Source organism: Pungitius pungitius, chromosome 11, assembly GCF_949316345.1.
Source record: "Pungitius pungitius chromosome 11, fPunPun2.1, whole genome shotgun sequence".
NCBI lineage: Eukaryota > Metazoa > Chordata > Actinopteri > Perciformes > Gasterosteidae > Pungitius > Pungitius pungitius.
Window position 1 is genome coordinate 18,238,079 of NC_084910.1, and position 16,409 is coordinate 18,254,487.

General features: G+C 43.4%; 2 protein-coding genes and 1 long non-coding RNA gene across 5 annotated transcripts; 1 reads left to right on the forward strand and 2 right to left on the reverse strand.

The window, feature by feature from the left end:
• Positions 1-335: 335 nt before the first annotated feature.
• LOC119196987 (uncharacterized) lies at positions 336-1,331 on the reverse strand. Its single transcript, XR_005114375.2, has 3 exons — positions 1,240-1,331; positions 706-762; positions 336-630 (listed from the first exon to the last, which is right to left on the reverse strand). It is a non-coding gene; the product is annotated as an uncharacterized LOC119196987 (long non-coding RNA).
• An 884-nt stretch (positions 1,332-2,215) lies between these two features.
• On the forward strand, positions 2,216-8,439 carry si:dkey-256h2.1 (uncharacterized protein LOC337520 homolog). Its single transcript, XM_037452826.2, has 12 exons — positions 2,216-2,850; positions 3,534-3,661; positions 4,192-4,367; positions 4,649-4,809; positions 5,010-5,150; positions 5,378-5,499; positions 5,863-6,031; positions 6,384-6,529; positions 7,046-7,170; positions 7,241-7,367; positions 7,740-7,873; positions 7,999-8,439. Exons 1-12 carry the CDS (start codon positions 2,387-2,389, stop codon positions 8,122-8,124), a joined length of 2,019 nt encoding a protein of 672 aa, XP_037308723.2. The 5' UTR covers positions 2,216-2,386; the 3' UTR covers positions 8,125-8,439.
• Positions 8,440-9,494: 1,055 nt separating this feature from the next.
• On the reverse strand, positions 9,495-15,767 carry LOC134132903 (uncharacterized). 3 transcript variants are annotated; one of them, XR_009957105.1, is made up of 6 exons: positions 15,663-15,767; positions 14,743-14,816; positions 11,171-11,260; positions 11,012-11,066; positions 10,446-10,599; positions 9,495-9,756 (listed from the first exon to the last, which is right to left on the reverse strand). XR_009957105.1 is itself a non-coding variant. In XM_062565764.1 (5 exons), the coding sequence occupies exons 2-5, from the start codon at positions 11,258-11,260 to the stop codon at positions 9,621-9,623; spliced, it is 435 nt and encodes a 144-aa protein (XP_062421748.1). In that variant the 5' UTR covers positions 14,743-14,830; the 3' UTR covers positions 9,495-9,620. The 3 variants fall into 3 exon arrangements, 2 of the variants coding, with proteins under 2 accessions (XP_062421748.1, XP_062421747.1); XM_062565764.1 differs by lacking the exon at positions 15,663-15,767 and having other exon boundaries at positions 14,743-14,830; XM_062565763.1 differs by lacking the exons at positions 14,743-14,816; positions 15,663-15,767 and having other exon boundaries at positions 11,171-11,719.
• Between the last annotated feature and the right edge of the window lie 642 nt (positions 15,768-16,409).

The window sequence follows — 16,409 nt, forward strand, 5'->3', positions numbered from 1 at the left end:
TCAGAGACTTGAAAGCAGCGTCCACTGTTCAACACGCGCTCACGTCTAACAGTGATCCATCGATGCGTTAAGAAAAACTATTTCAATCACTCTGTGGAAAATGAAGAGTCAACACCACAGTTTGCTTTGGCTATGTACTCCATCGCTCTATTTTTCATTTTATTTTCATTTGTATTGTACAAAGTCACTTAATAAACCTGTGATGATATTTGAAGGGTGAGATGGATTTATTTTGAAATGAGAGATTTCTTTCAATTAATACATGCGTTTGGACAAGAAAGATCCTGTAACTCTCCAAATAACGACATGGCAACATGCAATAAGGAGCAGGCAGCTCCATCTGAAACCTTGAGGCCATGAATCTTAAAATAAAAGGATAATAGAATAGTTTCCCCATCATCCTGATCCTTTTATTCATAATGTAGGAAATGTGCTTCCACACGTTCATTTGAATGTGATGGTCTCACCACCGGAAGGTGCTGTTTGCTTAAATGTACAGAATTTTAAAATATTATGAGAGCCACTATGATACAATCTGATACATTACAAATCGACCAAAGAAGTCTGAGATTAAACAAAGTAAGAAAACCAACGCAGATCCTCCATCTTCCCGCGCAGCTCACTGGTCTCCTGAAAGTAGGAAATCAAAGTTTACTGCAATGATTCCCTCCAGTATATTTAACGTTTCTGTTGGAAGTAAAATACCTTGATCCTCAAAGCTTCGTTTCCCCATCAGGCCCACAAAGGTTTTAAACCTATGCTCTGAAAATGAAGGCATCCATTTAAAAGGCCACTTCATACACACTATATCTGTCTCTCACGTTTATATAAATATTCATAAGATGTATAATAAGATATATATATAGAGAGAGAAAAATTGATTTAAATGTCAGAATAGATGTTTGACGTTAAAAGCAAACAAAACAACTTATGTTTATTTGTGGTCTGCGCTTTTGCTAATTGGAGAAAAGAAATACAATCAGACACAAACGCAACAGTCATTTCATAATTAAAACACTATACTCATAAATTTACTGGAGTCCTTTTTTCCCACGAAGCCGAGATATTGTCTCCGTCCTGGTTTTCTTGTCATCCTCACTAATGCATCTTCGATAACTTCAGAGTTTAGCCATTTGTCCTTGAGACAAATTAGTGCAAATAAATCATCTTAAATCTTTCAAAAGTACTACTTACAGGTGTCTTTCAGCAGCTTTTTCAAATACATGTGAAATGTCTTACCCCTTGGATGCCTTCTGTCCAGTGGTCACCATCCATTTCGTGGCAGAAAACATTTGTCAGCAGAACTATCAGAACCAGTCTCTCCATCATCCGCCGTGCGTAAAAGTCACCCAGATGCGTTTGCGTGGGGAAAAAAAGGGGGGAAGAACTATTTTTCCGGGATTGCACCCAATGATAACTGCATGTGCGCAGAGAGCAAGTTTAGTCTCCACCTCGTTGCTGGATTAATGTAGTTGTCCTACTTGACGATGCATAATGGCGCGCACGGAGCCTATTGACGCTCCTTTGGCGAATCAGGGCTTTTACGCACAGCTGGAGCACCTTGCGATTCTCGTTTTCGAAAGTCATATGGGCTTCGTAAAGTTCTGGTTCCATAGAAAAAGCATCTAGCTTTTTATTGGGTTGTTTTAACGGGGTTTCTCTTGTTCGCTGGTGGGTAGCGATGTTAACGTTAACACACCGACGTCGTGCGCGCGGTGGGCGAATGCACGGCGTTAGCACGTAGCTAACTAGCTAGCTTGACATCCCAGGTGTACAAGTCTCTATCGAAGCAATATGTGCGGCTTCCCTTTCACGCCGGTCCGTGGTGTGAATGTGAGGTCAGGCTGATCTGGGTCCAGCTGTATAGTCCAGCCGAGTATATAATCCACATTTCAAAAACACAAATATTGACTATTTGTAAGATGTATTTTTGATACAGCCATATTTTTTTTCTGTCTCTCATGGTGGGGCCGCGACAAAAACGTTGCCCTCTTATGGACCAGCCGTCACTGGTACTGATTCTTTTCTGTCTCTTTCAGAACGTGAACGTATCCCACGCGGTTGCCACGGGCCTGTTGTCGGGGTAACCAGTGCGAGGCAAACTTCCTAAAAAAAAAAATACGCCATCTTTTCCCATTAGCTGTCAACCAATGAAAATCCCGTCCGGGAGCCATTAGCCGCAGCTTTGACCCTCATGGGCCACCGTAGACAGCAGCTCGCTCCGCCCCCAACTCAAAGGTCTCCAAATGGAGTTGGGGAAGTGCACCAAAGCGCGATTTGTGAGAGTTTAACCGCACTCCGCCCTTTTGTATTCAGATAAACTTTGTAAAAGACATGCTCGGCTGTTTGTGGTGAGTTCACGGTCACCCGCAACGGGGCAGGAACCATGCGCTCGTTGCGTTCAGAGCCCTCGCTGCTGTGGCTCCTCGCCGTTGTTTTGACAGCTCGCGTGAGAGAAGGCGCGGCGAAACCGAAACTGATCGAATACGGTTCTGCGTGCGACTCCCGAGACAACGAGCTCACCTCGAGGCCCAGCACGACCCCCTCCCCGGACGGGCCGCAGCCGGGGGACCTCGCCGCCGCGTTCAGCGTCCCGACTCTGGACGGGGAGTTCTCCTACCAGCCCGGCGGCGGCGGCGGCGGCGGCGCGCGGCCGGGACCTCTCATCGTACACGCCTTCTCCAACAAGTCGGCCTTCCTGGAGTGCATGTGGAGCTCGGAGTCGTCCCTGATCAGCCTGGTGGAGGAGCTGCCCAACAGCACCCAGGTGCTGTTCCTGTCCCTGGACGACTCGGCGGTCAGCGACGCGCTGTGGATGAGGGAGCAGCTGCAGCGGGTCGCCGTGCTCAGGTGACCCCGGACGGGGGACCGCTGGTTGGCGGCCAGGTGGTCGCGAGGCATCTCTACGGGTGCAACGTTACGAAGTGCATTCAATAAACTTGAGTGCTTCACTTGATATACAGTTACACCACATCTGACAGATTTCTTGATTTTTTTGTTTGTTTTTGTTTTCACCTCTAGAGCTCACAGTCCTTTTGACACATTCTATACATTTGTGTACATACAAACATGCAGCACTATATAAGTATTTAGCATGAGCGCAACCCTATAAGCTGCAGCATGAAAATACTTCTTCAGAGATTCAGCTGCATAACATTCAATTTGAGTACATTTTGCCAATAATATGTCTATATACTTTTATGTGAAGCGACAGTTTGAATGCAAGGGTTTTATTTGTAATAAAATGTCTGAATACTTTGTGCTTTTCGTCTTAGTATACAAGAAGTATCATTGGCGAAAGAAGTGCTCAGATCTTTTACTTAAATAAAAGCACCAAATCTGTCTTTTAAAACGTCAGGTCTTATGAGATGTACTCAAAAGAATCAAATGGAAAAAGTGCTCACCCTGCAGAAAAAAAAGACTCACATCCAGAGTATTAAGTATTCTATAACCAATTAAAGTAATGCCTTAGTATCAACAGTGGACTCATTGATGTTCAAGCACGGCCCCCTAAAAACACTTGTTCCCTCCAGGAATAAGGAGGTTCTGTCCAGACTGCACTTCTCCCCGGTGCCGGTCTTCGCTTTGGGCAACTGGATCCCCAACGTGCTCTACTACTGGCGCGGCAGTGTCTTCTCCCAGGTCGTCTTCAAATCCGAGGGTGAGCTTTGTGCCGCCATGATGCGTCTTTTGTCCGGTTAGAATGAGTAAGATTAAGAGGTGACATGGAATGTTGTCTTTTTCTGTTTTTAAAGGCTGCATCAAAATAACATGGACTGTGGACTCCATATATTGTTTTTATGTCCACATCACTGAACATTATTCATCAAAAATCTAACTGTGTAAACGTTTTGTGAAAGCATCAATACTCAAGCCTAGAATATCAATATCTATTTGGTCAAAAAGGATTGATGCTCAACTGAGTATTAGATTTCCTCCATACCGCCCAGCCCTGATTCAATTCACAAGGACATTACTTCTACTTTACTTCATATTTAAATGTATTCCCATGCAATTAACCAAGGACTTGTGTACCTCATTTCCTAACATTGTTTTTAATGCTGTGGGTTAAATACAAGTCTGAGGCAAATGTGTTTTTCTGTGAAAACATTGTACCACAAAGTCGGTCTCACAGGAGCGTCGTGACTATAAACTGCATGAACGACGTATTGCTCTCCCTCACCCTCACAGGCTGGAAAATGCCCATCATCGCCAAGAGACTAAACGCCCGGTACGACTGGCTCGCGGCGCGCCCCGAGCCGGCGTCGTACCGGCTGGTGGGGGCCGGCGACGGGTGTGAACCGTCCCCCTCGGTGGCGGGGGCTCTGGCCTGGGTGTCCGAGGGCAACTGCTCTTTCTTCACCAAGGTCAGAAGTCACGTACAACACGCGGGAATTTTGCACTCATTCGGCACGTGTGAACTGTACCTGTAACTAGTCGGAGAATAGATTCCATTCATCGGTGTAGGAACATCTTTGGATTTAGGACAAAACAACCAATTGGAGGAGCTCTCCATCGACTCGTGGCAATAAGAATCTGCATTTAAAAAAAAAAAAACCAAACCTGCAAATCAATTTAATCGACCCAAACAACGAGAAGCATTGACCGCCATGTACCACCTTTTTCGCCGAACACCCCGGTCCTCCAGGTGCAGAGCATGGCCCGGTCCAACGCCTCCGGTGTCCTCGTCTACGCTCTCCCAGGTCGCCCCATCCAGGACATGAACTGCGTCGGGGACGACTGCGACGTCACTCTGAACATCCTCGCCGCCATGGTGCACCCGGAGGCTTCCGTGGCTCAGGCGCTCGAGTAAGACCGGCCGAGCCGAGGGAGTAAAAGCTTCCTCACTTCGCCCATTAACGTCCTTGCGCGTGGGTCGACCTGAGCACCGTAAAGTGTTCATTTCGAGAACGAATGGGTTTATTTTTACACCATGTTCTCTGACGTTTTAAGTCTTCTCCCATCTCATCTCACTGGGGTGTGATGCTTCCTCGTTTCCTGTTTCCTAGGCGCGGGCAGCCGGTGTTTGCGTCCTTCCAGATCACCCCGTCCCCAACTTTCTTCATCGGGATTGACCACCAGGGGGCGCTGGCTGAGATGGGCTGGTTTATTTACCCCTCGTTCAGCTTCGTCAACTGGCAGGCGCAGTGGTGACGACGCGCGCTCGTTTTTTATCCATTTACTCATTAACTAACCAGAAGTAATAGAGGCATGTTTCCTGGCAAATCTAAAGACACACGCTGTGTTTGTCCTACGGCCATTAGCGTCTCCTTTGCCAAAAAAAGACAAGACTGATTCTGACAAAAAGGGGTTCATTTCGATGCATAGGTCAACCTGTCATGTCCCTCTGAGTTTGTTCTCTTTTTTTTTATCCAAGGTTTGATTTCCACGCAGATCTGCAGACCAAACTTCAAAGTCCTGCAAAGGTCGTTTCTGTTTTTGACAAAGTGCAAATGCATGGAGAGAAGGGAGCGGTGGCCACAGTCCACCTGCCGATAGGTAACTTCATGAGCGACATCTGGGAGGCGAGCAGATTTTGCGCATTGTGTTTTTTTCCTTCCTCAAAAAGAAAGCAGTCCAGGATTATCATCATTTATTATTATTTTTTTAGCTTGAGATAAATGATAGAAGATTAGAGCAACTCAATTTGGTTGAACTTTCTTTCAGGAGCTTGATTATTTTACACAGTGCTATTCTAGACGAGCTTGTGTTTAACGCCACAAATGTGCAAAGAAAGTTCTGTGCAGTTGAAGCGTCCGTTCCAGCCCGCACAAAAGGGCCCCAGCCCAACAATTAGAGCGTCACCGTGACAACGAGCGTTTGAGTGAGGCTGAACCCTCGGTGCGTCGCGTCTCTCTGCAGCCCTGTCGGACTTTGACACGCTCCAGCTGGACGCGTCCCTGTCGTGTCCCGGCCGGAGGGACTCGTCCTGCGCCCACTGGGATCACACGGTGCAGCTGCTCGTGTGCTGCGACCCTCTGGGCCCGTACTGCAACACCGAGCTGGGCCGATGGATCACCGCCTTCCGCAGGTGACGTGAAGCACGCCGATGGCAAAGAAGCCGCAAGAATGATGATCAAAATAACTAATATTCGTTTTTCATATTTTGTTTTCATGGGCTTTTATGATATACACTATTAATAAAATGACTGTCAGTGGGTCTTTCAGAAAATTCAGATAAACACAAATCCATCTGAATTCAAGGTTTGAATCTGATCTGAGTTTTGTATGAATTGTTGTTTTGTTTTGTCACAGTCTACCATGAGTATTTAGAGACAACGCCACTGGAACAGATCGCATTGCACCTCAAAATATTCCCGTTATTACGTCGTGCTGAACATTGAACAACGACTCCACGCTGATTTTGGTCTGATTTCGGGCAGAGGCACCGGGCGCTGGCTGACGGACGTGTCCCCTCTGATCCCCCTGCTGGACAGCAGCAGATGCACCCTGACCATGAAGACCCCCCCCTGGGCCATGCCCTGGATGGTCTCCCTCAACCTGCGGTTCAGCCTCAGCCATCGGACAGGTGCAGAAACCCCATAGCCCCCCCCCCCCCATTCGAAAAACGTCATGACGTCATGACGTTTGCGGTGGAGCCGTGCCGCCGGGTGCAGAAAGCTTCAGGCGGATGCTACATCCGATATTCACGATGCAAGTTATTGTATAACACAAATGACAAATGGTCCTATATGAACTTTAAAGAAATTCCAATATAGCCATAACGACAGAGTGCCTCACAAGTCTATTTATATCAGACTATAAGTAGGAAATAGTGTCAGGAAGGAGTAGTTATTGGAAGATGATACAAAGCGGAGATGAGGAATACTTTTAGTTCCTGGAAATACTCATTAAAAAAAAGAAAGTACTATGATTGTGTTGCAAAGGAACATTTTTTTCCAGTTTTATGAAGTGATTCTTGTGCAAATTCTGTTTTTCACCGCACACATCTCGAAAAATGTAAATCTATTATTTACTGACACGTTTTCTGGATAAATTGTAACCCGAAAACGGACATAAATGTTTTTTCTCATAACTTTGACAGATTCTGAAGCAGAGACGCTCCGCCCCTTCACGGCGATGCCGCTGTACGGCGGGGGAACCTTCGACCAGAAATACAACAAGAGGCACCGGCCGGCCAAAGTGTCCGTCCCGCCATCCGCCAAAAAGGTACAGAAACAAATCAAAAGCGCACGAATGACCCGAGAGGAGGATGTAAAAGCTGCGTGCCTGCGCTCAGGTGGAGCTGTACGCCGTCATCACGGCCCACGGCTACGACGACAACCACTGCGGGGAGTTTTGCGTCACGTCCCACCACTTCCTGATCAACGGCGTGTTCAACAACACCCTCGCGTTCGACTCCGCAGGTGAGGGACGCACGCCGCGGATCCATCTCCGTTTTCATGGGTCAGGAGCTGCGGTTTAATCACGGCGTTCCTCCTCAGCAGATGGAGTTTGGTCATTTTAGGTGTTTGGTTTTTTGAGTTGAGTCAAGCGTTATATATAGAAATTAAACTATTTAAGTATATAAGTAAAAACCAGAAATGGAGTTTTTTGGAAAGGCATCATCCCACGTTTAATCATGACAATCACGGTCCTCGGCCAGTCCTAAACCCCCAAAAGATAATTAGTTGACGAGGACGTAAAAGGTTTAAAGAAATCCTCACATGTAAAACAGCTCTGAATATTCTGAATATGGGGTTTTTTTTTTTCAATGTGGTGTCGCCCCCCCCCCTCAGGGACGCCTCTGGGCTGCACCCTGCGGGTGCGAGAGGGCGCGGTGCCCAACGAACACGGCACGTGGCTTTACGGACGGGGGGGCTGGTGCGACGGACTGCAGGTGGACCCCTGGAGGACGGACGTCACTGAGCAGGTAGCAGCTTGATTCGTAACGCCACGAGCCGTCTCGCTCGCTCGTTGGCGCGTGGTTGTAGATACAAAGAGCATCGATGGTTTTGTGGATTTCTGCTTGTTCCTGCCCCCCCCCCCCCCTCTCAGCTGAACATGAGCCCGTTGGAATCCAACACGGTTGTCTACGTCGGCTTGTTCCAGGGGAGGGATCCCAATCCGTCGAAGGAGCCCGGATACATCATCATGTCTTCTTTTCTTGTCTTTTACAAATGATGCCTGCATGTAAGGTTAGGACGCAAATTGATGGGAGTTTGAATGTCAAATTATTAAATGTATATTTTTCCTACTGTTTTAAAAATATTGTTTATATTACTCTAGCTCCTGTTTCATTAATGTGGAACAAACGCAACCCTTTGGGGTAAAGGAACTCCGATGGAAGTGAAAAAAAAACTCGCCTCGCCTATTAACTGCACTATAGGCTGAGTCCTTGTTTATCTGAAACGTGCACTTTATCATTTTATTTTGTACCACACTGTTTGGCAATGTGTTTTTTTCAGTAAAATAAAACATTTGAATGAAGCAAGCCAATCCACTTTTCCACGTTGATGAGAGCATTAAAATAAAGGGACGTTTAAGAGTTTTTCTGTTTAAATGAACAGGCTGAATCACACTGGTGTGCATACAGTGTACACTAGAGTAGCACATTATACGATTCTCAAGTAACTAAACCACAGGGCAAAATAACGCCGCTAAGCATAAGCCTTTCACAGGATAAATTAAAAGAGTACACTGTAAAAAAAAAATCCGTAAAAAAACGGATAAAGTCCTGGCAGAAAATTACCAGGAATTTATCCGTTAATATCACAGACACTTCTGTTAATCCTAGAACGGATTATTCCGTATATTTACAGTATATTCTGTTTATTCACAGACACTTCTGTTTATCCTAGAACGGATTATTCCGTATATTTACAGTATATTCTGTTTATTCACAGACACTTCTGTTTATCCTAGAACGGATTATTCCGTATATTTACAGTATATTCTGTTTATTCACAGACACTTCTGTTTATCCTAGAACGGATTATTCTGTATATTTACAGTATATTCTGTTTATTCACAGACACTTCTGTTTATCCTAAAATGGATAATTCCGTATATTTATAGTATACCCTCAGTAGCATTTGAAATGTCTTCACCACAGAAAAATCTGTACCATTTCTATGGGCAGTTTCTTTAAATCTGAAACATAAAATTCTGAATAGGCAGCCTACATTTTCTGGTATTCCACTCTAATGCTAAAATACAATGACAAATGGTATCCATCACAAGACCAAGGTCATGTAATGAGTTAAAATAACTAAACATCGAATACAGCAACATGATCAAATACAATCACAACATATATATAAATTCAACATGTTTATTTTTTATGCCATGAAGGATATGTATAAAAGTGCATTCAATGGCTACATTTTTAAATGACAAGTTTTTTACAAATTATTTTAACAATATGCAACAATATGCATATTTGGTTTGCAATATGCATATTTGGATAAGACTTGTTGCTTTAAAACAGCAACAAACAGAATAAAACCAATTTAACATTAAAACTATTATTCATAAAGTGCATTCCGGGGATGGCCTAGATCATCATGAGATCTGAGAATTTGTATAGCTTTAAACACATAACAGACAAACAATGCATCGAACGAAAATTCACCAAAACTATGTGCGAAGCAACATTTCCAAATACATGGCAAAACAGCTCAATTTGCCATCCATGGATTCTCAAAGTTGTTTAGTTCAAACAGGAACTTCAGCAGTCTTGGAGGAATGTGCTGGTGTTTGGTCCCCTTCTTCTCGGCCTTTGACCCTCGCTCAGGATTTATTCCCAGGAAAACTCTTAAAGAAATGGATTTTGTTTTAAGCAACACACGTAATGAAATGCATGAAACCGACAGAGTAACACGCAGATCAAGTTGAGATGGAAAAATCCTTGTAAATCCAATTTGAATATTGTTCCATAACAGGACAACTACTAGAATAAATTAACGTGAAGGAGTACACCTTTTCAGCTGTTGTGCGACCGCTTTCTAAACCTGCGTGTTTTCCGTGAAAAGATACAGGCAATGAAATTTTCTGTTCACATTAACGGCGCATTTTAAAATCCGGTGCCAACAGAGCACCTGTGCCCGGTATCTACCGGACGAAATAGCAACTAGGATTACAGTGCAACTTAAATGTCTGCGTTGCGCTCTGACGCTTTAAAAAGGATGTGGTTAGAGGTTAGGGTGCAGGGAACAACTGATTGGCTCATGGAGGTATGTGATCAGAGTGGTTTTATGGAGCTTTGGAGGAAGAAGAAAAAAACTGATACAGAGCATTCTATGCACCGATTAAATCATTTAAAATATTGCTCGATCACGTGAATTTGATTATGGGAAGCCAAAATCATGATTGTAATTAAAATTTAATTAATTATGCAGCCCTAATTTGTAAACATATAACCGTGTATTTACAATGTCCAATAGCAACACAATATGCTCTATACATAACATTAAAAAAAAGAAGAAAAAAAAAGAGTTGCTTACCTTTGTATGAATTCCAGGGTGATTGACATCTCCTTTGGGTATTTTATGTTTAATACATAAAACAATGAGAAAGCGTAGCTCAGGGCCACAATGACGGAGTTGATATGGTCATTGACCACTTCCTGATCGACAGCGATCTTGAATCGTTGATCACCTTAAAACAGATATATTTAGATATTAGAAGATTAAAAATATAAACAAAAAAAATAACAAGGCACATTCACTTCAGAAACCCACTGAAAACATAATTATTTAGATCTGGCTAGCTTACATTATTATTTTTACAAGTGGTGTCGCCTTTGTTCAACAAACCCTCCTCATTCTACAGCAACTATTAAACCGGATCCGACAGTAACTAATAGACCCTCCTCCTCCTACACTAATATTTATCAGGACTTTTACTCCACCACATTTACACTGGATGAAGTATTTTAACCATGTAGCTTAAATTGACTGGCGCTTTGCACAGAGAGTAAAGAGTTGAAAAAAGTAAAGAGTTAGAGTTAACAGTAAAGATTAAGTGAAATCCATAACATGCGTGCCTAAATATTATACAGACTACATACCCATGATAAGGATGCAAGGTGTGCTTGGGATGCTCAGTCCAGCAGCATTTGACTCCTGTTGTTGGAAAATGAAATATCAAAGAAACACAAACGTCATGAACTATGTTTCCAATGTATATCTGCAAAACAAAAACAACATAATAAAAAGTATACACCTACCTCACTTTGGTAGAAAAGGAGATCGGGCTTTTCTTTGAAGAACTTTGCAATGCCTGAGATCAGTTGTACTGGATCTTCACCTGGTGGCATCTTCATCCCATTTGAGTCTAGGTAGTCTTTGATGCTCTTTCCCTTCATGGACATTTCCTCTGCCAGCTTTGTTTGCACTCGTAAGCCAATGAGGGTACATGTGTGGTCAAACAGGTGAACAGCTTCAAAAAGGAAGGGCCACTCTTCCTGTACTGTTTTTACAGTGCTTCCTTTGTTTATTGTTGCACGCTGGATGGAATATGTTTCAGTCATCAATTTGCGAACACACAACTCCTGAAGATGATGGGTTTTGAAGGCACTTTTCAAGTCATCTTGTTTAGACTCTAGTTCTGCTACATCCTCAACAGCAGGCTGCCACTCCACACACCCATAACGATCAGAGAGGGTAGACTTTTTCCTTTCTGCGTCTTCACCCTCTGCTGCCTTCTTAGTTGAGCTGAAGGTAAATGGCCTTCTAATATTTTCCAGTCTGTTTTCTAGCTGTATGAACAGAGCATCATATCCTGTTCCAATGACTTTACTTCCATTGAGCTCTCTGTCTTGAAAAGAGCAGGGATGTTGTCCTACAATCTTCTTGGCAATCTCCCGCAGCTTTGCTCTTCCAGGCCTGCCACGCACTTTACTGAGTACATCGTCAATGACTATCCGAACCAGCTCTCTTCTCTCTTTAGGCATCGGCCTTTTCTTTTCACTTAAGGCAAGCATGAGTTTTGGGGGCATTTTGTGCCATGGGACATCATATGTCTCCCGGGATGGAGAATCCTCCATGGGACCAGTTGTCGGAGGTAGAGTTTGGGGCGGATGGACATTGTGTTGCAGAGATGTCGAAGCCAAGCCAAGTACAGCTGGTGACTCTATCGATAACATACAACAACATAGATGTTACATTTACACAGATTTAAGCTATAACAATTTTGGTATGGTATGAATAAATGCATGTCACGAGCTGTATGTTTTACCCAACTACATTTTCATTTTTTTAAGAGGGCAGCAGAACACTGATACAAATTTTACATACAATTGTGATGCTAATGGACAAAAAGTCTACGTCTGTAAAAATGGTAACCTGTGGATTATAGGACATACATAAATATTTGGTTAATAAATGTAAAAACGTACCTGCAGTGAAAGCTTGAATTAGTCGTCTCTGCTGAATGGGTGGCAGAATTCCATCGACATCCTCCGTCTTGACAAAGTTAAGGTCATCTACATTGTTTACTCCAATCTCCTCCAGTCTTGCCATGAGTGAGTCTATTACATGATTATTGAGCGATGGTATAGCTTTCTGAACTAATTCTTTCACAAGCTCCATAGTGGCATATGCTTGAGTGGGATGAGTAACCTTGCACCTCTGTGGTAAAAAGAAAGTGGAGCATAGTCATTAAGCTTGTCAAGATCTTCACAAATAAGCTTATTGGAACTATTTTTGTCAATTTCATAGACGCCAAGCTCAGGTACCCAGCTGGCAGTTTTCCCCCGCACCAAAAGCAGGACAGTTGTTTCACTTTTGATAACAATGCTTGCTATTTCCCCCAACTGCAGTTGTCTTTTGGTATATCTCTGTACGACAAGCATACCATTTGCATATGAAGTGCCTTTAACTTGCACTTTATCTGTAACAACGGAGTTAGATGAGTTAAGTCCAAAGTCTGAAACTGCTGCCCTTATGCCACCATCATAGAGCTCAGGATAAAAGCTAGTGGAGTTTGACACCTGAACCTGGGGGCTGAAAAAACTGCCCTGACTCTGATAAGCCTGAAACAGCTGATGTCTATCAGCGAGTGACTTAGTGACATTTCTGAAGTTTCGACTTGACCTGATACATCTTTTGAAATAGCTATGCTTACTTTCAAAGCGCATGGTCCAAGTATGTATGAGTGGACCAAACTGTAGACTCAAGTCTGCATAATGAAGAAGATAGTGGTGTTTTGGTCTCAGATTTGAATGTGGGAATAACTCTTGCCTCATTTCCACATACTCTTCAGTCAGTACCTTCATGTAAGCAATCTGAGACTCTGAGAGGCTAGGTGCACAGACAAATTCAACTAACTCCCTCAGAAGAAGTACCAGCTGCCAGACAGCATTGTCAGCATCTTCAATTCTGTCATGTACCAAAATAGGCAGGAACCGCAATAGCCACCTGTTTTGGGCTGCATGGCCTCCAAGCCTTTTTCCTTTGTTTGGAATTGCATTTGGCTTGTTGCTGCTTTCTCCTGGAAATAATTTGAGTCTGTCATTTAGTGACTTGTAACAGAACCACTTTTCTTTAATTAAGCACTGCAAACACATCGCCAGGTCATAGTCCACAACACCCTCGAACAAGTCATGTGCTAAACATGGCGGCAGCCCAGGCTGACACACGTGAAAATGTGAGAGTTTGTTGAAAACACTGTTGCCTTTAATGCCCTTATGCATGGTCACTTCAGGGTGACTCTCCAAAAACTGCACAGACTCATTATAATCAGCAGGATCTCTATGAGTGAAAACTGTGAGCGGGTTAGACAGAAACTCATCTTTTGTGACTAGACAGTATCTACAGAAATACTGAGCAAAACTAAAATTTTCTGTAAACCCACCAATCATGTGGGAGCCCAGATTATCTCCCATTATGCATGCAACAGTACCTCTGTATATCTTATCCTCAAAAGATATGCCCTTTTCCTCCAGCTCACACAAGTCTGACACAAGCTCACCAAAAACTTTATCCACTCCAAAATATTTACAGTCTTTCTCTGTACAGAGCAGTACCAACTGGATTTGATCAACAGTTGATCTGATGTGAGGATCGAAATTTCCAAGAGTGAAGTACACAGCTAAAACTTTGTGCTTTTGCTTGGCAGATCCAAGAGGATTAGCCACCTCGAAAGCGTCTTGAAATAGCATCACCTTTAAAGAATCTGGGTCTGTGACAAACATTGAATTAGATCCAATGGCATGCCCATCAGTGAAATCACAAAGTGTACCATCTTCAACATGAATAGGGTTAAAACTCTGCTGAGTTTCACTTCCCTTTTTCAACATTGCTCTGAGACTATCCAGTAATGGAATGTAATGATAGTATCTCCTCTGACCTCTATCATTGTAGCCAAGTGTCACTTCAACAGGCTGAACATAGTTAAAGTGTGTCTTGTAATACTGCAGCCTTCGATGGTGTGTAGTTAAAGGACCACTTGCATGCAAGGCCTCATGCATAGGGCTCCGCTCATATACACTCTTCCCCAGACATGTTAATGTTTCTGTTGGAACACCATACTGTTCAAGTTCTTGAGCTAGCACATCCATTGTATACTCCTGTTGAATATCCTGGAGAGTTTTCATCTCATTTGCTATCTCTGTAATTGTGGAGGCTGGGACTAAATACTTTGCCTGCAAACCCAAGTAAAACCGAGCTAGATTTTCTGTGTAGGCATCTTGCACTTTATCATTCTCAGCAGCCTTACTTTGGTCTACTTCAACATCATTACTTTTGTCTGCATTACTCACATCAATTCCTTCATTCTCTGCAACATGTGCACTCTCACCTGGAAAATACTGTTCTGCAGGTTCACACAGATGAACAGGTGCTATCTGGGTGACACTCCACCCTCTGTGATATCTGGACAGATGAGATGAAAACGATGTTTTTACATTAAATGTCTTAGAACATCCATTAAAGGGACAAGCTACAGTCAGACCCTCTTGTATGTGGTCACTCAAGTGAGACACAAGCCGTTTAACATCTGCACATTGTCTGCTGCAAAAATTGAAGAAACACTTCAACTGCACAGACACACTCCGGTTCCAAGTTTTTCTGAAATCTGTGTCTGGGTGTGTTCGTGACATGTGAACAGCAAGGCAGTTATATGAGGAAAAGCTTCTTCCACAATCTTTATGGCCACATGATAAAAGCACATTATTAAGATGTCTGTGTGATCTGCAGTGCTTCAGGTATTCTGTCAATGAGAAGCATCTAAACTCACAGACATTACAAGCCAACATGACGGCACTCGTTAACCGGCGTCACCGGCGTTAACTATCTTTAGCCGGCCCAACTAGCCAAAACCGAGGGCTAATGGCTAAGCTATCATTAGGGGCTTTAGCTTTAGCTAGTCCCTTGTCTTGCTAACAGGTGTTCGCTGGTTAGCTAGCTTCTAATTCTCACGGAGTGAAGAACGTTTCAGAGCGGCATTCAGCTGGGCATTAGCCTGATAGCGGTGTGTGGAGACTGAGGAAACCGCCTTCACAATACCTGCTATTTCCGTTCATTATCCTCTGAACCGAGAGAACAACGGGGGCTCAGAAACTGCACTAAAAGCTCAGCCCCCGAATAGAAGGTTACATTCTGCTTATCCCGGTAAGGTAGCTAACATTAAAGACAGGCTGGACAACTTTCTAATTAAAACGATACAGAACTATATATACATAATACTATATTTTTAGTTAAAAGAAATATAGTTTATACCACAGAAGTGCAATAAGGTTTTCCCAACTCCGGTAAACGTCCGTTGATAACCGCTTCGTCATTGAGATGTTAGCGCGCGCGGCGCTTCACGCTCCCACAATGCAATGCGTCCTTTAAAAATACGGTTAAAACTACTGTAAAAAAATATAACGGAAAATTCCTTCACATTAACACGGTACATTGTACCTTATATTTACGGACTTTTCTTACAGTGTAAAGGCTGCTCCCCCAGCAGAGGGCAGTCACTGCATATTTGGGAATATGTCAAATACACTAAAATGTCCTGATTAGCACCAGAATCCATCAATGAAACAACCAAATACCAACCGGTTTCGAGTGACTGTTTCACAGAACAGTCCCTTCAGAACACATGTAGGCAGATTTGAGGGAGATGACGTGATCGATGTAATTTGGTCATGGAAATTTAGTTTGAAGTCATGGAAAAGTCATGGAAATGAGTTGGTCAAAATGTGTACGAACCCTGTTCAACAGACATCTCTCTCTATCGTTAGTTTGAGGTGTGGATTCTGAGTCTCTATGAGCTCGCCTAGTGACTGCGGCGCCTCCGTTGTCACGGTTACTCACAGACGCGCGCCTCTCTGTCTGTCTATAACACGGTTACCAGCGAAATTATAAATGTTAAGTAAGTAAATAGCTGCCTTTCAGCACAAAACCACCAAACGTTTTGTATCACATTTCATCAGTCCAGAGGACAAATAGTCCCCGTACTCATTCATTCATTCACCT

What these genes read in the sequence shown, in the direction of transcription:
- si:dkey-256h2.1 (XM_037452826.2), top strand. Translation starts at nt 2,387, where the DNA reads ATGCGCTCGTTGCGTTCAGAGCCCTCGCTGCTGTGGCTCCTCGCCGTT. An exon ending in ACTGCTCTTTCTTCACCAAG is followed by an intron (nt 4,368 to 4,648) that starts GTCAGAAGTCAC and finishes CCGGTCCTCCAG; the next exon opens with GTGCAGAGCATGGCCCGGTC. An exon ending in TCCGTGGCTCAGGCGCTCGA is followed by an intron (nt 4,810 to 5,009) that starts GTAAGACCGGCC and finishes CCTGTTTCCTAG; the next exon opens with GCGCGGGCAGCCGGTGTTTG.
- LOC134132903 (XM_062565763.1), bottom strand. Translation starts at nt 11,473, where the DNA reads ATGACTGAAACATATTCCATCCAGCGTGCAACAATAAACAAAGGAAGC. An exon ending in TCCTTTTCTACCAAAGTGAG is followed by an intron (nt 11,067 to 11,170) that starts GTAGGTGTATAC and finishes TTCCAACAACAG; the next exon opens with GAGTCAAATGCTGCTGGACT. An exon ending in ACCCTGGAATTCATACAAAG is followed by an intron (nt 9,757 to 10,445) that starts GTAAGCAACTCT and finishes CATTTCTTTAAG; the next exon opens with AGTTTTCCTGGGAATAAATC.